This window comes from Populus alba, chromosome 14 (genome assembly GCF_005239225.2).
Source record: "Populus alba chromosome 14, ASM523922v2, whole genome shotgun sequence".
Lineage (NCBI taxonomy): Eukaryota > Viridiplantae > Streptophyta > Magnoliopsida > Malpighiales > Salicaceae > Populus > Populus alba.
Genome location: NC_133297.1, coordinates 7,418,836 through 7,444,321, shown reverse-complemented (window position 1 = coordinate 7,444,321; position 25,486 = coordinate 7,418,836). Strand labels below are relative to the sequence as shown.

At 30.3% G+C, this 25,486-nt stretch overlaps 1 protein-coding gene across 1 annotated transcript; it reads left to right on the top strand.

Moving 5' to 3' along the window:
• The first annotated feature begins 12,678 nt into the window (after positions 1–12,678).
• On the top strand, positions 12,679–14,373 carry LOC118041539 (hydroquinone glucosyltransferase). Its single transcript, XM_035048933.2, has one exon. It carries the CDS (start codon positions 12,788–12,790, stop codon positions 14,222–14,224), a length of 1,437 nt encoding a protein of 478 aa, XP_034904824.1. The 5' UTR covers positions 12,679–12,787; the 3' UTR covers positions 14,225–14,373.
• Positions 14,374–25,486: the final 11,113 nt, after the last annotated feature.

The window sequence follows — 25,486 nt, the reverse complement described above, 5'->3', positions numbered from 1 at the left end:
GTATTAATTAAAAAAACAAACTTAAAAAAATAGTTAAAAGAAAATGACATAAAAAGGTACCAATTATAAAAATCAAAATAAAAAAAGTCCACATATTTGGGCTTGGGCAAAGCCCAAGCCCACGTGCATAGACCTAGTTTTGTTTTCTACTTTAAAAGAGTGAACAACAGCTCACTCATTTCTTTTTTAAAAAAAATGCACGGGACATAACTATGGTGACTAGAAAACCATGCGTGTAACTTTTTTATCAAAAAAACATGTTTTTTAAACTCATTTTAACCACAAAACATCCTTAGAACACCAAGAAATCAATATATCAACCCAATAAACCCAATAAATAGTCCAAACCACAAAATCAAACCAGGAAAAAAAAACTTCATCCTTGAATTAGATCTTATTTTTTAGGCTACATTGAGACTTAAAACAACCAATATAAGCTCTTTTTAGTAAGTGGAACATGTTGAAACTAATTTTACCTCTTTAACGGTTGAAACTGTCACCAATAAAGAGTTTTTTCTCTCTCTACTGGAATCTGGTGATTATTCTCACTCATTCCATGAAAAAAAGTATTGAAAATGAGAAAAATAAAGTTTGGTGTTAAAATATAACTTGCAAAAAATATAAGGACCTATTATCTAACAAAAAAAGGGATGATAATGTATTTTCCAAACAACTTACAAAGTTGTTTCCTATGTTACCTATGATTTTCACTTCAGTTTTTTATTTTGCAATTCAACCCTCTCAAAAAAAAAATATGTGTGATTGGGTGCTAGTTCAAAAAAACTTAATTATGCAAAATAAAAGTTCAAAAACTAAATTGAAAATAATAATAATAAAAAAAAAACAAAACAAAAAAAACTCCAATAGAATGTGAGAAGATGAATAATAATAAAGCTACAGTAAAAAGAAAAAGAAACCATCTTTCCAAATGATCTCTCTCAAATTTACACTAACCTGGAACCACTCCATTTAAGAATCCACCAATGGGCTGTACAAATGCTCTCATTTGTCAATGTTATGGGATAGGGATTGGACAAGATCTGAAGGCCCAAGCTTAAAATCTGATTACAGTGTTCTCATCGAGAGGACTCTCATCTACCAAAAGCCCAATGGGCTTCGATACATAATAAAAGCCCAACCATTAGATGATCCACCTTTTGAAAGCACAAGCTCTGTAGAAGCCTGGAACCAGAATTTGCTTCATCTTCGAAGTTCTACCAACAGCGAGCCTGGAAATTACAAATTTAAACTTTAAGGGTTGACAGGTCTTTTTAGTATTCATATAAAAAAGGAAAATACAAAAAGGCCCCCATTTTTGTTTAATGGATATATAGGTTATTATATTCTTCATATTTAATATGAAAATACAAAAGCAACCCTCGAAGGGCAGCTTAATAATTTATTTCCTTTAAGGGTAGTAAAATAAATTTATTGTGCTATCAGAACATAAAATATTTGTTATGTCCCCCAATCAATTTTAAAATACAAAAATGATCATATTGCAAAGACAATTCTACGTCTATCATTCGCCTATCCTTTTTTTTTTTTTTTCTCAAATAGCTAGAAGGTGAAGAAGACATTGTTTCTCTTCACAGTGCAAAGTGTCCAAGTAAATAGTGTTTTCATCTTCTTTTTTAGGTTTTTGTTATATATATAGCTATTACTCTCTGTTTTTTATTTTTATTTTTGCAGATTAGTAGGTAGTCATGATACCGTTTTGGAATTTTGGAGACACCTGACAGCACACCCACAATATTTATTTGAAGGAAAAGGAAGAGAAATGAAAAGGTAGTGGATAAATATCATCCAGATGAAAATGATGTTTTGCTTTGTAACTCTTCCTCAATTATTTTCGCTTTGACGGCCATGTTAGGAATCATTGAAGCAGTCTTTTTCTATTAGTTGGCCTTCGCTTTTACAAAAGGTGCTGGAACTTTTCATTCTTCCGTCGCCGAGAGTGATAAGACCAGCAAACTCTTCAAGTTTAACCTGGCAACCAACGATCTCAACCAACGACAGTCTTGCTTTGCCAGGACAACCTTTGTAAAATAACAGTTCATATATATATATATATACACACGAACTGCTGAAAGAGGCTGAGAGTGGTATTGAGATATATCTTGCTTTTAAATGTGTTTTTTTATTAAAAATATATTCAAATAAATTTTATTTTATTTTTTATTTTTAATATCAATACATTAAAGTTATTAAAAAATATTTTTTTTAAGTTATATGTATTTTTAAAATACATTCAAATACAGTTTAAAAAGCACAGAAATGGGAATTAATTTTGTAAAAAAAAAAAAAAAAGATGAAAATATAAAATAAATTCAGTATAATCTTATGACCTATACAACTAAAAGTTCAAAAACACCTCTTAAAAATGGATTTGAATTAAAAAAAATAATTTATATTAGTTTCATTCACTATACCAGGTTATTATTAGCTGTATAATTAAAATAGTTCAGGTTGTCCTTTTTTTCCTTTCCTTTACTTTTTTTTTTTTAATTATGTTTTTCATTTTTTTATAGATTTTTTTTTCAAGGTTATATATAAATTTAATATATTGTAGTTTAAATATTTTTTAAAAAAACAACATCTTGAAAAAAAAAAATCAAACAATATTTTTTATTAGTATCAATACTGTTTTTAAACTTGTTAAGTTGATTGAATGATATCAAAGTAACTTATATTCAGGTTAATTTTCAATTCAAGTTAAATAAAGAATGAAATTGAGAAATTTCAAATTTAACTTACTAAATTAAATTTAATAATATCGCTAAAAAAATTTTCTTATAACCTAATAATTTTTTACATTAAAAAAAATCTTAATACAATCCGCAACGCAGACTAAAAAATTTAGCAATGCATTGACTCAGCTTGTTATTTGCTGTTTTACAAGCCTCGAATGAGTATTAGAATAGAAAAAAATAAAAGAAAAATAATACTAATAATAAAAGAAAAGAAAAGGTAAATGGAACCAGACTAGTAAAAAAAAAAACACGCCAGCTTTCCCGTTTGCAATGCCTTAATAAAAGAAATGAAAGGTGAAGGTCGATGTTTGTCTGCCTCAAACACAGGGAAACACCTTTAAAAGTAGAATTGTAGGGCCTGGATTTCTGGGTTTATCAAGATTAATTAAAAAAACAAAAACAGCTAAAAGTATTAGAGATTTCTCACATTTACATTCCTCGCTAAAACAGTGGTTTCTTTTTTTTTCTTTTTTGTTCTTAATGTCTTTTGAGCTTTTGGTCTGAGATATTGTTTTTATTTATTCACTATAAGGTTCTCGAGGTGTAAAACAACGTTCCACCATTCCCAGGTACTTCAAACTGAATGCGACCTGCACTATGATGACTCCTGGCATTGCAGGTCATCCTGCATCCTTCTTTGTTTCAAAACCAGTGAGTTTTTTTATTTTAACACAGTAAAAAAAATTGATAAAGTAATGCAATTAAATAAATAATTAGAAAATTAGAACTCTTTCACAAACTCGTTTTAAATTTTAAGTCCTAGGATACCCCCGGCGTGGATCTCTCTCCTCTTACTGTTAAAAACGCAACTCTAAAACATCCATCTCTCTCTCTCTGGCTCTACTTGCGGCTACTTCTCTCTTTCACTTTCTATCTCAGAGTAGGCACCATATTCTGGCCAAAACAACCATTATTGGTAACCCTCATCACCCACAATTCACTTCTAAAAATATACTAAACACTTCCCCCTCAATTAATTTAATATAATTTATATTTAACTAGTGTTAATTTAATTTTATTAAATGTTGGAGTTTTGAATTACGAATTTACATTAATTAGATGTAATTTAAGTTGCTAACTGTATATAATTACGTTATTTTATTAAATAATCAATTATTTTATGTTGTTAATTGTGAGTTAATAAAATTATGTGTTTGAAATGTTAGTGTTGATTTAGATTAAGTTATGAATTAGGTTAATTTGATGTATTTTTAGTTGATAGTTAAGTTATTTTGTTAAATAATCAATGTTAAATTTTTAGTTGATAATTGATGCATTTGATTAATTTCGGGATATTAATAAATTAGAATTGTATTTTGTTGCGTTTGTTTGACAGAAATGTTTGATAATTTAGAAATATTATACTTTCATAATAATATTATTATCAATATCAACAATAGTATCATTTATAATGAATAAAGCTACGAATTATTAAGAGTGTTTTGTGATTGATTTGACTAAAATATGTTTGAAATTAAAGTAAAAATTACTTACAGGATATTACAAACCGAGGTGTCAAGCATGTTATGTTTTTATGTTAAATCTACAATAACGAGTGTGAATTTAATATTTAGTTTTGTGATAATCAATGGAATTAATATGTTAAAGCTTTACTTGAATAGAAGATTTAGTTGAGAAAACTCTTATAGTATAGAGTTTACTTAATTTTTATGTTCACAACTAATTATATGTTGAACTTTATGAAATGTATACTATATATTGTTGATGATTTATACTTGTTAATGAGAATTGAGAAAGCTAAATTTAATGATTATTAAATAGAAGTCAAGTCAAGGAAACAATTCAATTCAATTGGATGGAGTCTTATAAAAGTTAATTAATTACTTAAATTAATTATATATATATAGACACACACACACTTTAAGAAAAGGATACTGTACGCAGATCTTTAGAAGAAAGTACAAAATCACTGCAATCATGCTTCTCTTTTATATCGTTACCCTGATTGTCCATCTCTGCTCACATCTAGGCTATTTTTCTTTTTCTCTAAATCATCCTCCACAGTTATATACTCCATGTTTTATTGTAGCATGTTTTTTTTTAAAATAAAAAAATTAACTTTTATTTTAAATTAAATTTTCTAGAATTTTCAAATAATGTTACATGTTGATATTAAAAATAAAAATAAAAAAAATTATTTTAATTAAACAACAAATATTTTTAAAAATAATTTTGAATGCAGAAAAAAACACCACTTGATCATAATACAAAACTCTAACAAATAAATGAAAGGCACACAACCCATTTTTTACAGTGCCAAGGGTCGGGTCTCTCTTAAAAAAGTATAATTCAGAACTTTTTCTTCATTCTGTTGAAGATACGCAACTCTCTAAATTTATGAATTATTTTTATTCATAAATTTAGAGGTTGATGCTCACATGATGAATGATGAGCTTATAAAAAAGTATAAATTATATTTCATTGCGCCAAGGGTCGTCTCTTTCTTGAGCCCCTTTTTTTAATAAAATGGTGCTGTGGCTTTACAATAATGAGAGGTTGATGTTCGCATGATGAATGATGAGCTTACAAATGCAACTCTTTTAATATATTTATATAGATACTATTCATAATTGGCATATTCTCAATCAAAAAAATCGTGATAATATCTCAGTGCACATCAACTTCTACCAGCCCTGGACGCACGCAGTGGACAGCTAAACTTGATTGCAACAACTTCTGAAGTTAAATTTGAATTTTATAACTTATTCTTGATTTTTTACAAAATTTAAATTCATTTTAACAAGATAGCATAATTTATAGATGTACTAGTCGAAAACGTGAATTTTATGGCTTGGTACTATTTAGAATAAGAAAAAAAAATAAATGAATACATCAAAACTCCAATTATAATATCGTAAGTATCATTAGAAAAATATTGACAATATAAACCCAATAAAATCTAAAAAAGTCACTAAAGGTGACCTGAGTGGGTAACACTTACCACCCATAAATGAAGATGACCCGCTAGTCTTTAGCGGCAAGTGTACCCACTTCGGTCATTGTTGGTTACTTTTTTTAGTGTCGTTGAATTTGTTTTATTAAAATATTTATAATGGTGCTAATAATATTATAATCAAAATTTCGGTGTGTCTTTAATAAATTGTTTTTTTTTCATTTCTTTCGCTCATTTAATATTTTATAATGGAAGTTGTTATTCTAAATAACAACAAGATATAAAAATTATATTTTTCAATCATGACACACACACATATATATATATTGTGCTCTTTTATCAATTTTTTAATTGTGTTATTTTAACCTTGTTTTTTAAGAAATATTCTTAAAACCATAAATACCCCCTATTCTTAGGCAAAGGGTAACATGAACTAGTAAAGTGACAAGCGCTCTGCCATATGTCATATATTTTTAATTTTTATAAAAAAATTATATAAACAAGTTTTTTTCAATGTTTTTTTGTAATTTAAAAAATCTAAGTTAAAAAAAAAATGTATATATGTAATCAATCAAATCAAGAACTATGCATACGAATAATTAAATATAAAGGCATTAAGATATCTAGAAATCAAACTTGAAAAATCAAGAAATATGTGTAGATCAAGATATTTAATCTTGAAAAACAAGAAATTTAACAGGTTGTGTTTAATAAATTTATTTATTAAAATAAATTTTTTATTCAAACAAACGATAATAGAAATATAAACACAAATTAAATGGATCGAATAAATCAAAAAGAAAAAAAAAATTATGCAAGACTGCCCATGTTAAACATATTATCTGAAAATATAATTTTTTTTATTTTCAAAAATAAATTTCATCTATATAAAAGATTAAAAAAATATAGATTGATTAGAAAAACTCTTCAAATTTAAAAGAATAACTAAAAATATATTCATCATTTAAAAAAAGCTCTTCAAACAAAATGAAAAAGAGAATGGGTGGTAATTTAAATACAAATTTAAAAAGGATAAAGAAAAAAACCATAAAAAAGCATAATTAATTAAAAAATATAGAAAAAAAAAGAGCAAAGGCCAAGCGTTACCAGGCCTGGAAAGCTAGCCAACCGCCCTGGCCTTTTCATTTTTTTTTTTGAAAAATAAAATTAGACAAAGCCATTTGATTTGCCTAAATTTTAGAATTCATTGTAGCTGAAAAATCATGGCTTAAGTTTTATTTTACCTAAAACCTATTTTTCAACCCGTTTTGACTCAAAACATTATAGTAACCATGATAAAACTATCTATGACCTCAAAAAACCATCTAAAAAACCAAAATCAATATGAAATCAAAAATCAACCCAAGCACATATTTGTTTTTTCACGAACTTTAAAGATATAGAAACACTTAATATGAACTCCTCTCTTTAAATAGAATCATTTGATAAAAATATAGTATGTTTTAGTGGTTTAAATTGGTATCAACGATACTTTTCTCTTTTTACTATTGAAATCCGATGACATTTCTTTTCTTCTCTCAATTGAGGACTAAAAAATTATAAAAATAAATTGCTGTACCAAAATTAGGTTGGAAAATATTATGGTGTTGAAATTGTATGATTTGGTGATTTGTTAAAGTTCAAGGATCAAAGTGTAGTTTTTACAAAACTTATGGTGTGTCACCCATATATAGCGTTTTTTTTTTTATCTTGGTTTTTTTTTTTAATCTCATCTTTTTATAAGAAATTAAAATTAATTAATTTTAATTATAACTAAATTGCTTGGAAAAAATATAAAAACCAAATTGAAAAAGATTTAAAAATTTTACACCTTGTCCATAATAATATGGGAAAGAATAAATATAGAAGCATTGCACGGGAAAAAACAACCACTGCTTTTCAAGAAATACTTTATAATCTTGATAAAGGGACAAATTTAAAGGTGGCTTTCCGTATATAAATAAAAATAGACTGGCCCAACTTAATGACGAACCTATGATGATAGGCTTAAGTAAGCAACTAGGCTTCCTGGGGTTAAAATGGGCTCGTGGCATGATATGAGTGGTTTGGTCGACGTCAAACTTTTAGCATTGGGATTTGGGACCCTAAGCCCTCCCTTGTTGACTCCTTTTTTTAATTTTCAAAGTAATTAGTGGATGGTGACTTCCGCTTATCCTTTCATTTTCCACCATAAGTTGCATTTTATCTTAAAATCCAACTAATTGTGCAACAAGAACACAAAAGAGAGAGCGATATATCCACAAAAAAAAAAAAAATTTCAAGAAAACGAAGTTGATCTCCTTTGTATAGTTGTAAAGGTCGCACGATACTTCCTTGTATATCATAATATTCTTCCACCGTCCAGAAAAATTATAGTCTTTGATGATGATGTCATTTGTTGCTCTTTTAAAAACTAAATTACGTGGTCTGAAGAGGTCTTTTTCTTCATCGTATTATTTTCGAGAGAGTACCACGGACCACGTAGCTATGACGTATGAACTGACTTTTTCTTATTTTTGATTTCCCGTCGAATTGAAAGTGACGGACAAAGTCTAGTTGCAACGCATCGGATGTCATCCTGACATTTATTGCCTTTTCCCCGGGAAAAAAAAAAGAAGAAGTTCCAAACAGAGCCGGTAGAAGTTGATGCCAGTTCTGTAATCTCCATCCGTGAAAATATTATCGACCATACAAACACGATGACGTCCCTTGATGTATGTGCTAGCATTTGAATTTCTAGAAGTTTCGAGATCTATTTTTGTTCTTACATAAGAACAAATCAAAAGTAACCCAAAACTATTAGTTATCAATTGAATCTTTATCTAGCAAGTCAAGTCGACAATACGATCTAAAAATGCAGACTATAATATAGTAAGTAGTATGGAGGTTTTTTTTTTTTTTTTTAAAGTAATCCAGAAACAGGATTTAATTTGGATTAATACAAGTTCTTTTTATTGATGATATTGCACTTGACCGTTGGGAAAAATTAAATACGTGTATTAAGATTATTAATTTTGCATAATATAAATTCTGGGATTCAATATGTTTCTCATGTTCTGCCGCGCATTAATTTGTAAATAATGGAGTGCGTGTCGATGTTGAAAATCTCCATTAATTTGTAATTATAGACAAGATGGATTCGATGCTTCAAGATCTAGTTGTATATTACAAATGTTACATTCACTTACATGTATTTGTTAAAGAAATTAATTGATTTTATTGATCTGGACCTCCTATTTGCACTCCGTTGCGTAAATACTCCATTTCATTCAAATAAATTACGTCATTAAGTGCTGATGTGACAAGGAACTTAACTTTATCCTACCTCTCGGTAATTAGTATTAACCATGGTTTATATAAAATAATTTCCCCCATTTTGATTTTGATTATTCTACTCTTGCTCGTGTTTTTTTTTGCTTGTTTGCATTTTTTTATTTCATTTTTGTTTCGGCTGCTTTACTGTAAAAAATATATAAAACATAGTTACTTCTGCTAAAAAAGTGCGATGATGAAGGGGTGCGATTGCGTAATAGAGCTCACGTAGAAGGTCCAAATCAAGAAAGACAACATTAAAAATATTTAAAAAATAGAAAGATTTCAAAGTTAATCAACCATCGACCTGACTACAGGACTGCCCAATTAATTAACATTAAAAAAAAAAAAAAGAGGTGTAGTGATTTTACGAATTTTTTATCAAACTTTTTTTCCTTTAATTTCATTTTTGAAAAACAAAATTAATAATCACTTGTTTCTAGTTTGTTATAGAATTATGAGATTAAAAAATATATTGAGTACACAAATTGCTTTTTAAAAATTTGCGTGAAAAAACTATTTTAGCCGTGCAATGGAAACATTTTCAATCCCTCTAGTTTTGTAAGTTAATAATAATTTATTTTTTTTAATGCTCAAGTTTAATTATTAAATTATTATATATATATATATATAGAATAATATTGTTCTCATAATTCGGATCTCTGGTTTAATATTTACCAAGATTTACTTAAGTTGTTTTGTTGAATTCTGTTTAAATTTTTTTTTTTTTTTTAGTTTTGTCTTTCAACTTTTTTGTTGTTTGAAAATGAGTTTTCTAATTTATTTTGATTTGATTTATATAGAATTATCATGTTTTCATGATTCAATTTACAGGTTTTTAGATTAATCAAAGTTGGTACGAGTCGATCTAATATTTAATTTTATATATATATATAAAAGGTTTCCAGCACGTGACACAGCGCGGCGCCATAGCTAGAATATTTACAAGCTTTGCAGAGACTAGCTAACTAGCCATGAGCTGTAAAGTAAACAGACGACGGCAATAATTCTAAGAAAAAATAGGGAAAATAAATAATGTCAATCATCTGCAGACGAACTTGTTCTCATTGAAAGTTTTAAATCTTTATAGACAAGAGAACATGTGCTCGTTAAGTTTCGTTCCTTACAACATAAAGATACAAAACTCACACACTAATTCAAGTGTCATCTTAAAGATTCTCGAGATATGAAATAGGGACGCCTGCTTTGCCTCGTTTACCTTCCACGAAACTCAATATATTCTTTTCTGTTAAAAACAATAACAGGCACGGGAGAGCTTTTTTCAAAAATAAAAAAAATTAAAATTGATATACATACAGGCTGCAAATTAATAGAAAATATTGCCATATTTTAAAGAGACACCAACATATCTATACTAGGAACGAAATTTAATATACTTCTAAAATTAATTATCTAATCATAAATATGCCATATTTTAAAAAAGTTATATCAAACTTGAATATTCCTAACAGATTAGACGATGGAACAGGTAATTTTCCATCTCTGGATATTCTCTATATATGTTAAACATTAATTTACAAGCACGGGAGGGGCAAGTAATAAATACAAGGAATACTCGAAAAATCATATTGTTTTGGTTTTATTTTCATTTTTCAGGTAAGAGATACATAGAAGGAAAGTATAAAATAATTAGACGAATAATAAAATTGAAAAAGAAATTGTGCTCTGTTGTATTTTTCTCTTAATCCATCGTTTTTCATTTCGTAGACACAGGTCAATACCGCTAAGTAACTGCTCTCTTTCGTATCGCCATCCCTGTACATCAAGTTCCAGAAAATGGTGGTATACAGGCCATGTCAATGTCCTTCATTGCTCTCTCTGGATCATACGGTCCTGATCAATTACGCCAAGTATATAATGCTCGTATGATGGACGCAGAATCGAGGTGAATTCTGGGTTTACGTTTATTGTTTAATGTGCCGAATATTGCTCTTCATGTGAATATATTTGGGGACACCACAGGAACGCGAACTTCCATGGGTGTTTGCATTCTTTATCCTCTTCGATTAACGATGGCATATTCTCTTTCTCATGTCCGCAATTATTTGGAATGGAATAGATATAAAAGATAACAAAGAGAAAAAGGATACGGTTCCTTTTGTTTGGAATGGAATAATAAATGGGTCAGTCTACTCTTGCAAAGTACGTATATCAGATGGTTAGTTGAAGATTTCTTTTTTTCTTCCCTAATCAAAGGTGATTTCAAAACTTATTTCCTTAAATAAAGTAGTTTGAAAGCTTGCTTTATATGTGTATTGAGTCAGAAAATTGAAATGAAAATACATATTAATATACATAATCTTATATCAAGTGTAACTTTTCAAATTTTCTCTATCAAATTATAGAACAATAATTTTTTTGTTAAAAATATAGATCATTTTAAGTAAGCACAAATTAAACATGAATTTCTCAAGTCCAAACTCTTTTTAGAACAAAAGTTTTTTACTTGACTTCGTTGTTTCTGTGCAAGTTAAGAAAAAAAATTCAAAATAGTAAATTCATATTTTATATGTGACTCAAACCTAAAAAAAAATTATAAATATAATAAAATTATATTCAAAATTTATTTTAACATAAAAAAAACAATTTGAATCAAGTTTTCATGAGTAATTTATTATGATGTTAAAAAAAAACAAGCGAGCAAATATTTTTAAACATGATTTAGGAGTTTGGATTTACATTTACCTGTGTTTAGTCCGTAAACGGAGCACAATAATGTTGGGTCTTAAGAATATCGGACCAGCATATCAAGAGAAAGAATTTACAATTTGGAAATGAAGTATGACCTATCATCTCCACCAACGTTAACATAGTCTTCGTGATTCATCCAACAATTGCATCTCAAACCTCCCAAGAACTTATTTTTGTTTCTTGAACTTTTAATGGCATCCTCATACTTCCTAATTAAGAATGATTTGCATTTGAAGGAACAAATTGACATCAACATAAAAATATTGGCTTAGGGCTTTATATTTTTTAGTTGTAATTATTAACTATTAAACCAACTTATAAAAATTACTAAAAATATTAAATATATAATTGAATAATACATGTAAAAATTACATAAATATATCAGTTTTATATAATATAACCTATATTATTTTTCGTTTACAGAAACATTATTTTGAATTATTTTTAATTGAGAGTATATCTTAATTAACTCGTTTTTACTATAAATTATTTATAAAATATTATTTAAAAATAAAATGATTTCTTATGAATTATATCAAGCGAAATCTTAATATTAACCCCGAGAAAAGGAGAAAAAGTAAAAAGATGAATAGCATCCAAGCAAGACGTGAAATGGTGGGGTATTTTCCATAACTAATACACTGGTTAGTTGATAACATAAGCCTTACGTCGGAACTGACATCACCGCCACACGTACGTATTGGAAGTGTGTGAAACGTAGAATATCCAGCCAGAAAAATCATCCCATCTGGAGGGAGAGAAAAAGAAGAAGAATGGATATTAGAGAGGGAGATTCCAGTCCCTTTCCGCACGTTCTTTGAACCCTTGAACAATGAAGGTGAGAGAGAAGGAAAAGCCCGGAAAAGAAAATTATACTCCAATCATTAATTCCGCAACTTACCACCATTACCATACAATACAATATTGCCTCCTAATTAATCCCTCATACGTGCACAATTATACACGCAGATAAATAAATATAAAAAATAAATACCAAGTCCTCTATATAATGACACCATCCTTTCTCTTCCCTGCTTCATACCTATAACGCACCTCCGAAGTCCAAACCATAAACAGAAGCTTTTTCTTTCCTGCCATGGCAGAAACAGATTCACCACCCCATGTAGTAATTTTACCTAGTCCAGGGATGGGTCATCTCATCCCACTCATTGAGTTAGCCAAGAGACTTGTTCACCAACACAACTTTTCAGTCACCTTCATTATTCCGACAGACGGTTCTCCCTCTAAAGCTCAAAGATCAGTTCTTGGAGCCCTCCCTAGCACTATTCACTCAGTATTTCTCCCCCCTGTAATTTTAAGTGACCTCCCTGAAGATGCCAAGATTGAAACCTTAATTAGCCTTACCGTGGCCCGCTCCCTTCCTTCTCTACGTGATGCTCTTAGTTCTCTAGTCGCCAGTGGTACTAGAGTTGTGGCCTTGGTTGTTGATCTTTTTGGGACTGATGCATTTGATGTTGCTAGAGAATTCAAAGCCTCTCCTTACATTTTCTTTCCTGCTCCAGCCATGGCTCTGTCTTTATTCTTTTATTTGCCAAAGCTTGATGAGATGGTTTCTTGTGAGTACAGCGAGATGCAAGAACCAGTTGAGATTCCCGGGTGCTTACCGATTCACGGGGGGGAGTTGCTCGACCCAACTCGAGATCGAAAGAACGATGCATATAAATGGCTTCTTTACCATACAAAGAGGTATAGATTGGCTGAGGGGGTGATGGTAAATAGCTTCATTGACTTGGAAAGAGGGGCTCTAAAGGCTTTGCAAGAGGAAGAACCCGGTAAGCCACCCGTTTACCCGGTCGGTCCACTCGTCAATATGGGCTCCAATACTAGCGGGGTTGAAGGGTCCGAGTGTTTGAAGTGGCTAGATGATCAGCCACTTGGCTCAGTGCTATTTGTTTCGTTCGGGAGTGGCGGGACCCTCTCGTTGGATCAGATAACTGAATTGGCTCTGGGTTTGGAAATGAGCGAGCAAAGATTTTTGTGGGTTGCGAGGGTTCCAAATGATAAAGTAGCTAACGCCACATTTTTTTCCGTGGATAATCACAACGACCCTTTTGATTTCTTACCAAAAGGTTTTTTGGATAGGACCAAGGGGAGAGGTCTAGTGGTGCCATCATGGGCACCACAAGCACAAGTGCTGAGTCACGGGTCAACAGGTGGGTTCCTAACCCACTGTGGTTGGAATTCCACCCTTGAAAGTGTTGTCAATGGTGTGCCTTTAATCGTATGGCCACTCTATGCTGAGCAGAAGATGAATGCATGGATGCTGACCAAGGACATTAAGGTAGCCTTGAGGCCAAAGGCCAGTGAAAATGGTCTATTTGAAAGAGAGGAGATTGCAAATATTGTAAGGGGTCTAATGGAAGGTGAGGAAGGGAAGAGGGTCCGCAACAGAATGAAGGACCTGAGAGACGCAGCCGCCGGTGTGCTCGGCGAAGATGGACCTTCCACGAAGGCACTATCTGAGGTTGCTCGCAAGTGGAAGAACCACAAATGCACTCAGGATTGTAATTAATTCGAACTACTTGTAGCTTTTGATTCCGTCCCTTCGCTTTATCTCTTGTCTTTGATTTTAGGTTCACTTTCTACGAGTCCTCTGTGGTTAATAATGTGCTCTCTGCCACGTGATTGTATAATATTCACGCAGTTCCTCGTTTCTTCTTCTTTTCTTCCTCCCTTGGTTTGAATATTAGACGATTGCTTTCGTGGGAGTGTCATTTCTCTCATTAATTTGCTCATGTACCATGTTGGATTAGGTGAGATGGGTTCACCCTCGATTATGTAATTAATCAAGAACCCACTATGAATTACAAGTCAAATATGTGGACCGAGTGAACGGAGTAATGTTGTGACATCACGGTGAAGTCATCGGCACTAGGAGGTGGATCAAATGAGGTAGGTGGCTGGATATTGGCGCCTCAATAATTCCATTTTATTTGCATTTATCATCGCAAATTGGAAAACATGATTGAAGAGGTGAAAACATGGACAAAAGTGGGTGACCCCAATTTAGATTGCACAGATCGAATGCTTCCAAGGAGAGTGATTTTCTTCTATCGCCTTGGGCCACTGATAAGGCCGAGGACATTACGATGTCGAGCTTGTCGATATTACCACCGTCCAGTATTGCTATATTAACTAACAAAAACCTCTAAACTCCCCGTGAATTATTATCATATACATCACATGTTTGCCTCTCAATCATCAAACCTTTTAATCATGTATTGAAAGCAACAAGGTAGGTTTTTTTCAACATGATTCAATTGTTATTTTTGAATTATACCGGAGTGTATTAGTATTTTTACATTTTTCACAATAAAATGTCTTGGATACCTCTAAAAAATACTTCTTTCAATGGCTTTTTAGTCTTTTTATTTTTTTAGCAAAGTAAAATGAATTAATTATTCTTAGAGGCGAGATCTACTAAATTATGGATTTTTTCATCATTTCATAATAGACTTTGAGTTAATATCAAGTTGACTCAATGGTTATTTATCGGGCGGCACGTGTGAGGTCATCCACTAAACAAACACTAGCTTTTACAACAACATTTAAATCATCTTGACGTCTCTGTTGTAACTCAATTTTGACCCACCTATTTTTAAATTAATTTTAAGGAGGGTAAATCTTGAAAATTAAAAGACTAGGGGTTTGAATGCAAGGATTTAGAAACTTCAAGGACCAGATTGGAAATAATCATTCTCAGCCCCAAAACAACACCGTTTCAAGCAGGTGTTGTCCGTCATCTTCGTCTCCAAATCACCGAACGCCCGCCTGCAAAGTAGGAAACGGAAGTGTGAAACACTAGCATCCTAGTCCTTTCAAAACACAGAAAAGCAGTATTTATCTTCATGATAATTACAACCCGGCAAGATAAGGATGACACTTCGTGTCCGAATCCTAATAGAAACCGTCTCCGTCAGCCATGCTTATCAGGAGGAGAGACGTAAGGTTGAGGGAGAGAAGGATTGGTCTCTATAAATACCCGACAATTAACACACCAGAGGGGGGAGGAACCCAGAAAAACAGAGTCAAGAACGAAAAAACCAACCCAAAAAACAAAGAACTCGCAGAACAGAAATAGAGCAAACAAAACACACAAAAAGAAGAAGAAAAGATACAGAGAAGAACAGCAACATCAATCCAGATTTCATCCCTGCTAAAAATCGGTTTTCGTCCGAACTGTTTTCGCCCCTGCAGAAACCCAATTGATCACCAAACCGTGGGTTATTGACATAGAGTAGTCGAGCCACACCGTCGTTCCAACCTGCCTCAGCATCGCCAGAAACAGAAAGCAACCGACTCAAATCAGCCACACCAGTGTTGCAGTCTTCTTCAATCGCTAGAAACAGGTGCGCCTTTTCATTTTTCTATGCTCTTCGTGTTCAAATAATTGTTTGAACAGTGCGAAGGTAATTTAATTACCTTCACACTGTTGATGCACGCGTGATTTGTTTCACGCGTGCATCTTGTTTTTAGCCGGGTCACTGGCTTGGGCCAGTGACCCGGGCCGGGCTGGCTGGGTTCAGCCCAGCCCTTGTGGGGCTGCGCTGAGCCCAGCCACCAATATACATGCTGGGCTGGATTTAGCCCAGCCCAACCCAAAAAAATTAAAAAAAATAAAAAAAAAATAAAAAATACAGAAAAATAAAAGTAAAAAAAAATAAATAATGTGTATGCGAGAATAAAAATAATGTAAATTTATTGGTTTATTCACTGACGCCAGAGCCAGGAATAAAAATACCGGTTTAAATTTATATTATTTTTATTCTTTTATTCAATTTTATTTAGCTATAAAAAAAATAAGAAATATGTACATTCAAAAAAATAAATGTATTATTATTTATTTATTCACTGGCGCCAGAGTCGGGAATAAAAAAAAATAATACTGATTTAAATTTATTTTTATAGCTACGTAATATTTACCAACGCCAGAGTTGGAAATATTTGTAGTTAAATATTCACTGGCGCCAGAGTCATGAATATTATAAGCAAATTTTTATAACATAAATTAATAAATATTTAGCAATTTAAAACGAAACCAGCTATGCAGCCTGTCTCAGGTAGGACGTTTAAGGAGTGATAATATTTTTCCTTTTACGTAACCAGTCCCGAATCACAGAATCTCTGTTGACCAGTTAGGGTTCCTAGTGACCATAATATTAGGTGGCGACTCCTTAAACAAAAAATATCCCCATTAAAGAGTAGGATGCCAGAAATTCATTCTTTCCAAAGATTTAAAAAATTTTAAGGACGTCGCGACGTCGGGTGCGACAGTCTCTTTTATAATAAGGTTTTATATGTGGCTAACAACTCTAGGTGGTTTGTTGATTGTGACCCTTTTTTTTTTCTTCTTTTTTTGATCTATATTTTTTCCCCTTCAAAAATTTAAAGCAGCCATTGAGTTTGTTATTTTTTAAAATCTAGTCCATGCTTTTTGTTATTGTTTATTTTACTTTGAATAATTTATAAAAAATAATTGTTTTTTTCAATTTTATCCCCCTTTAGTTTTTTTTATCTTTTATATTTGATCTTTATTTTTTTATTGTTATTTTTTTTTGCCTTAAGATAATTTTTTTAAATAGAATTTTTTTTTTACTTCCTTAAGTTTTGTTTCCTATTAAATTTTATCTTAATTTTTTATTGCTATTTATTTTCACTTTGACAATTTTTTTAAATTGATTTTTTTATATCATCTTTAAACATTAAATTGATTGAGAATTGAGCTTCTTGATTAAGCCTAGGTCTAGAATCTCATGGGTTGCGATCTTTAAATATTAACCTAGGTTTAGAAAGTTCAACCGGGTTTCTTGGTTTTCTTTTTCGAAGCTCAGGTTTTTTTTAATTTTATTATTCAATAATTATTTAATTGAAGATTGAGCTCTAGTATTTTTATTCGTATGCTTTCTATATAATTTGTTTTATAAATTTTAAAAAATGACTCGGGTTATCCTGATTATTTTTATTCTTTGTTGAATTTCTTTTCGTAAATATTTTGAATTGAATTTTTTATCGATTTCACCTTTTAATATTAGATTGGTTATGAATTAATTTTATTTTTAAATTCTATCCTTTAAGGTTGGCGGTTTTTTTTTATGTTGGGCTTCGTTATTTTCTTCAAATTTCTTTATATTCGTTCATCTCTTTAATTAGTATAATACTAGATTTTCTTCAATTTCCTTTCACTTCCATCAATCAAGCCGTATAAGTTTGGTAAGTTAGCTTGGGGTTTTCTTAGAATCGTTCATTTTAAATTTGATATCTGTTACGTCTTCTTCTTCAACATTTAGTTGTTTTAGAATTCAGCTTCGTAATCTTTTCCGGTTTGTATTCTATTAGATTATCTCATTCTCATGATCCGAGTCCCAAAGTTTAGTTGACTTGCCCAATTTGTTGGTTTTTTTTTTTTATTGATTTTTTTCAATTTTTCCTTTAACATTTGATTTGTTTAGAATTAGACTTCAATTGTTTATTTTTATTTTTTATTTCTATTAGTTGATCTTGTTCTCATAACCTAACTTGCAAATTTAACATGTTCATTTAGATTGAATCAATTCATTTTATTTCTTTTTTTATTTAATTGGGTAGAATCTTAGCTTCGTCGCTTGTTTTACTATTATTATTTTGGTGCCATTCTTTTTTGTAGGTTTCTATGGTTATTTTTTATTTGAATTGGTAAATTAATTACTACCATTAACTATTTTTTTTATTATTATCTAATGAGATTATACTTGCTTTTTGTGCTCAAAAGGTGTATATCATGTCCTAAGTCGTGTTTTTTTAGCTGTTTTAAAACACTCTTTTTAGCCTGAACATTTTTTTTATATAATTGGTAAGTATTACATCACATATGATATATCGTGAACTCACAAATCTAGTATTATGGGAATTAAAGAGAATAGGGATATAAATTAACTAATTATATTATAAATTTGTTTCTTAGAGATTATCAGTTTGATCAATTCTTACAAACCTCAGGGCCACTAAATACTTACATGGCCGTTAACTTTATGACCCATGAGATTAGTCGAGGTATGCATAAATTAATCTAGATATCATGTTAATTAAAAAAGAAAAAGAAAAAGAGATGAACCTTTTAAAATAAGAAAGGGATGACTGTTGTTCATAACAAGATTCATGTATGAAATGAAACTGTAGAAGGAGAACAACGTCGATGAACCTTCCAACCGTGGCTTTTGCACCTTCAATCCATGTTCAACCCGTTTATTTACGCGGTTGTGGCTACGTTTTAATTAAAATGCAGTTTGCAGCCGTTTGATTAAGGAAAAAAGTAATATGCTTTTATGGGTCCCACTTGTTTTTTACGGTGGAAACACAGTTAAAAAAAGAAAGAGCAAGGATTCCTTGCTTTTCTTCCACTGTTCATGTTAATTGCACTATTCAATGAGCAGTGCAATTAACATGAACATGTACAGTGATACACTTGCACTGCGTGAACTGTTTTTTTTTTAGTGTGACAATTTTTTTAACATTTTTTTTTTTAAAAAAACTTGTTTAGAATGAATTTTATACCTGATAATATTTTATCTAATTTTATTACACGTTAAAAAATTTATGGAAATTGTAGTTCTTGTCGGATGTATTTTGTACTTAATGGAATTGTAGATGGTTTCATGAAATAATAAAAAATATTTTATATAAAGTTTGATTTATTTCATGATGTAATAGCAATAGTTAAATCTACAATATTTAAATTAAAAATCATCAAATATTAATATATATTTTTTAAAATTATTTTATAACCTCAATTTTAAAAGCATTCTTAACCAAACACATTAAATTATTTTTTCTTCAATCTCAATTTCAATTACAGTTTTAATCAAACACCTATATTTTCAAACTAACTTCAACTAAAAGTACTTTTTATAAATAATTTTTTTTAAAACTATAACCACAATAGTTATAGCAATACTTAACACTTTCTAAGTAAATTTGTAGGTGATTGAGACTAATTCATTTTTTCCTTAGAATCATCGCCGTCGTCTGTTACGTCATAGCTCACGGTGAGTTTGCTATGCTGCTGCAGCGATTTATAGAGAAATTGGGCAGGCCTAAAGCCAGCCGCCTTGCATGCAAACTACGATTTAATTTTTAAGCCCTTTTGTCATTTATCTACTTTACACACTGGAGTCATTTCTAAAACAGTTAAATTATAAAGGATTCCACCAAATCCTCTATTAAACCATGCCATGCCTAGAGGCTAGTAAAAAAAAAAAAAAAATGGAGTTCTTGTCGGTGGCTCTAGCGGACGTTGTTTTGCTAAAGGTGGATTCGAAAGTTCTAGGGTCTTCGGATCTTCTGGCCCCGGATCCGTTTCTTAAGGAGTTTTCTCAGCTATTGAAATATGACTGGAAGGCTTGAATTCAGCGTGTATGGCTTTGCCCCCATCTTTGTGGGGTGGCTTTGCCGCCATCTTTTTTTGTTCATCAAGATATTAGTGGGATGGCTTTGGATCTTTGTCGGTCGTAGTTTTTATATTTCTGTAGTCTTAGCTCCTTTGTCTATATAATAAAATAAAATAAAATAAAATCATGTCATACCTCAATACTATCATGTTGCAATGGGCCCTAGCTGGCTTCAAATTGGCCGATCAATCTCTATGATAATTTAATCGATAACGATATTTTCTAAATTATTTTTACGAAAAGGATTTAATAGAGTGTGTGTGTGTGTGTGTGTGTGTGTGTGTATGTATATATTCTTGTAAATCTCATGTAATATGTAAAAATGAAATCAACGTGAGTGTGGTTTTATTTTATAGAAAATCGACTTTTATTTTGCCTGCTGGAGTGACCATTCATAAACAAGGAGCACATACGCTGTGTATAGATCGGCCTGGCTTGGGTCCGGGTGCTCTGCATTCTACAATCCTTGTTGGGTGGTACTAAGGTAGGCTTATGAGGCCCAATTTCACATTAGATTGCTCTCCATTGTTGGGTACATTTTATGGGCCTACAAAAGTATTTCGTGCGAGATGGACTTGATGGGCCAACGGTCCACTTCGCGATTTTTACTTTAGGCGGTTTATTCCTCTTGGAATCAATATACTCGTTTGCTCCCCCCCTTCAATTGGACCCTTGACCAAGTCTTGCAGTATCAAAAACAGGAGCCTGGGCAGCAACATGTAATTAGTGACTAAGGCTCACTTTATTATCATTATGGTTTAATTGTGTTTTTGAAGATTTTTTTTTAAAGTTTAAAATTATTTTAATGTACTGATGTTTAAAAAAAATAATAGTAAAATTATTATTTTAATATATTTTTAAATAAAAAACACTTTAAAAATTAATTTTTATCCTGCTTTCAAATATTTCCTAGAGCCTCTCCAATAATATGACAACATTGTCGTAACCATGTGAATTTAATTGCTTGAGATTTGTTGAGGATATAAAATTTAATAACAAATTGTAAAAGTAAATTGAAGGGTTTATAGTAATCTTTCTTGAAATTAATATTGATAGCGCAATTAACATTGATCTCATAATCAACCCGAAACAAAAGGTCTTTTATAGCTTAGATATGTAGTATGTTTTTTTTAGGTTTTTTCAAGGTAAGAAAACACTTAATTTTAACTCCTCTCATCATACGAAGTCATTGACATAAAAATTAACCATTCTCAATCGTCCAAGCCAAAATTCAACGACCCCATTTTTCTTTTCCATTGAAAAAGAACTATAAAGAGAAAAATGAAGTACGGTCCCAATAAGTAATGTTTAAAAATTATAGAAACTAGTTACCTAATACTTTAAAAAAATGAAGGACTAAAATGAACTTTTCAAATAAATTGCAAAGCCGCCACCTGTGTTACCCATGTTTTTCACTTAAACTCTCTCTTCTTTCAATTCAACCTTCACCTCGAAAAAAAGCATGCAATTTAACTCTAATTTGAGTTTAAAAGAGCTCAATTATTAAATTTTTTTTAAAAAAAGATTTAATTGATTTTTTTAAAAAAATTTTATTATTACAATACACATTGAATTGTGACGGCATAAACAGTAAAAAAAATAAAAAAAAATCAACTATAAAAAAGTCAACTTTTTAGTATACTATACTCTAAAATACATGGGGATTTTCAACTATGCTTTTGTCACTGTGCAAAAATTTTATTTTATTTTCAATTTAGTTCTCCAACTTTATTTCGGGACAATTCGGTCTTATTTTAAAAAAAAAAAGTGATTTCAAATTCTCATGCAATGATGGGATTGAAAAAGGGAGACCAAAATGAAAAACACGATAAACATAGGTGGCGTACTATAGGTTTTGAAAAAAAGCACTTTGATCCTTTAATTTAAACAATCATAGAAATTATACAATTTCAGTATCTCGAAATTGTTCCAATTTCATTTTAGTGTAAATGTTTATTTGTGTAATGTTTTGGTTCTTGATTCGGAGAGGAGAGAGAGAGAGAGAGAGAGAGAGAGAGAGAGAGAGAGAGAGAGAGAGAGAGAGAGAGAGAGAGAGAGAGAGATTGTTGGATTCTAGTGATAGAGAAGGAAAATTGTTGTTGGTGTCGATTTAGGCCACTAAAATGAGAGTTTTTTTGTGTCAAATTATTCTTTTTTATGACGAGAGTTCATATTAGGTATTTTTATATCTTAAAATTTGTGAAAAAAATATATTTATGCTTGGGTTAATTTTTTGTTTCAGTTTTTTGGGCGGTTAATTTCTAAGGTATTTTGGTTCAAAAAACGGGTAGAAAAACAAGTTTTTGGGTAAAAAAAACATATGCTCCGATTTTCTAGCCACTATAGTGGCTAAAATCTAGGCAAAATAGGCGATGTGCTGACTATTTTTTATATATAAAAAAAAGAGTGAAGGACATGTAATCTGCCTCAAACGTAGTTTAAAAAAGGGGGGTTGATTGCACAGGCATGCCCCGAGGGGCCCTTTGCATGGGCCTTGGTTAGATGAGCTAGGCGGGTCGGTGTAGCTTTCAAGGCCTAGTAGTGCTCGATTGTTTTTCCCCTAAATTTTTTATTTACTTTCTTTTTTTTAAAAAAAAAAAAACTTGATTGTGTTTCCATCAATACCCCTTCTCTCTTTTTATTTTGTTTAGATGATATCTAATATTGATTTTTTGGTTATGCGTTTACTTTTTGGAGAGGTTTTTTTTTATTCATCTATGTTTTGGTTTTATAGTTTGTATAGATAAACTATATTTTTGAAAATAACAAATATTTATTTTCAGATGATATGTTTAATATATGTAGCCTTACATGCTATTTCTTTTTCTTCTTACTTTATTCAATTAATTTATTGTCTTATTTTTTAAAATTAAATATCTTAATTTATATCTGTCTTTTGATTTTTTAAAATTTTATTTTTTAGATGTCATTAATATTTATTTATTTATTATTTAGCGCTCATACTTTTTAATTTTTTATATTTAAAAAAAACTATAAAAATACACTGAAAATATTTACATACATATATTTTTTATAAAAATAAAAATATCTAATCTAGAACGAAGCAAGTTAAGTAACTAGAATATATTCTAGTAATTGTTTCTGTTATTACGCGTGGGCGTGATGTCAGTTCAAAGTTCAAACGCACGTCTTCATTAATTACAACTCTGCCACTTTTTGGAGGTGGAATGATTTGCGGTGGACTTGCTCCACTAAAACTCAGAAAATCAAAGATGTCAATTTTATATTGACAAGCATTTATAAGAAGTTTGGTATATCTAATAGGATATTGCGTGTACAATATTTATCCAATTAGTACTCTGTTTCTTTCCCTCAAGTTACCGAGTTTTTTTTTGTTTTATAGCATCGTAAAAAATACGTAATGCAAAATTTACAAGGAAAGAATACAGTTAAGAGAGTTACAAGTTACAAATAATATTTGTGATTCACGAGGCATAATTTTTAAATTGAAAATCTTATAAACACAACATTTAATAAGAAGAGAGGAGGCAAAAAAAAAAAAAATCTCAAAATCATATCAAAACTTTAATGATAACATCATTGGTATTGTTGGGAAGACTTCGATGAAGCGAATATAACGATACCAAAAAAAGTTACCAACAATGATTAGAGTAGTCCGCAAAAGCAGCCAAATACAAGTGAGCTCTGACACTTTTAGCTGATTCTTGTAGCCCACTTTGTTCATCATTTGTAACCTTTTTTGATGTCATTAGATTTTTTTCGTAGTAATCTTTTTAACAATACTGATGATATTGTTATCAAAGTTTCACTGTAATTTTAGTGTTTTTTTTATTTTTAAATTTTTTCTCTCTCTCCTATCTTCACAAAATACAAGGAGAAGAAAGAAAATAACAAAGAAGAAAAGAAAATAACATGGAGTCACACCAAAACTTTGACGATGATATCACATGTACCATTAAAAAATCTAGACAATATAAATCTAATAATACCAAATAAGATCACAAATGGTAAACGAAGTGAGTCGCATGTGTTGTCCAAAGATCTTGGGGCTCACTGTTTTGAGCCGCTTATAAAACCCACTCTGTTTACTGTTTGTGATTTTATTCTTCGTGTTATCTTTATTTTGTTAATATTTTTTTTAAATGTTATCTGTTGTGCTATTCATGAAGCTTTAATATAGCTGTATGACTTTGAGGTTCTTTTTTTTTATTTTTACTTTTTTCTCTCTGTCCTCTCTACTCTCTTTTATTTAATTTTATGTTGATCAAATTTGCAAGTTGAAATAGTCGTAAATGATTTTTGTAATTCGCAGATCATAGATATAAATTATAATACGTAACTCTCTAAATAGTATTATTTCTTTAAATATTTTTTTATTGAATTTTTTTTTCTTCTATGCTACAGTACGAAAACACTCCAAGTTACCGGCCCTCCCATCTGTCCTACTAATTTTTAATATTATATCAGCATATTTTAATCTTCCCGTGTAAAACCCCCACTTCAATCATATCCTGATGTCAAAGATTAATTGGCGGCATGTCATTGCCTAGAAATTTGAAAAGCTAAGAGTCGTAAAAAGCTGGTTTGAAAATGGAAAAGGCAACAGTAAAGATTAGTATTGATCTGTTCTTGTCAATGGATTAGTTGATTTGAAACTAGGAAAGGTCACAAGAACGAGGGGGTTGGGGTGTTTGAACCAAATATGCTAATATTAAAAAATAAATTCAAAAAAAAAATAATAATAAAAAAAATAAATAAATTATTTTAATATATTAATTTTTTTTAAAAAAAACCACCACTCAAACTATACCAAACACCCGAATCAATCTTGCTAAATAATTCTAACTAAGACTAAGTTTGTTTCCATAAAATAATTTTTGAAAAATTACTTTACAAACTTTCATGCGTTTTGTTTATCATTAGAAAAGTTGGTCAATAAAAACTACTTTCCAATTAAAGAAAAATTTGATTTGGTTTTCAGGAAAGTATTTTCCTGAAAAATTTAGATGAAAAATAATTTTTGAAAGTTGTAAAAAATTTAGAAATGTCATATTATTTGCTGATTATATCAAATTTGGTTCTCAAACTTTTAATTGCTATATATATATATTTTGTTTTGAATATTTATTTTTCAATTTCATCTCTTAAAATTTAATTTTTATATTAACTTTGGTCCTTATTTTTATAATTGTTATTTGTTTTTTCCTTATTATTTTTTTATTAAAATTTTTTATTTATCATATTTGATACTTATTCTTTTGATTGTTACTTATTTTATTTGAAATAATTTATGAAATGTTAATTATTATTATTTTAATTTCTTCATCTTTTTTATTTTTTAGATTTGATCTCTATTATTTTGATTAATA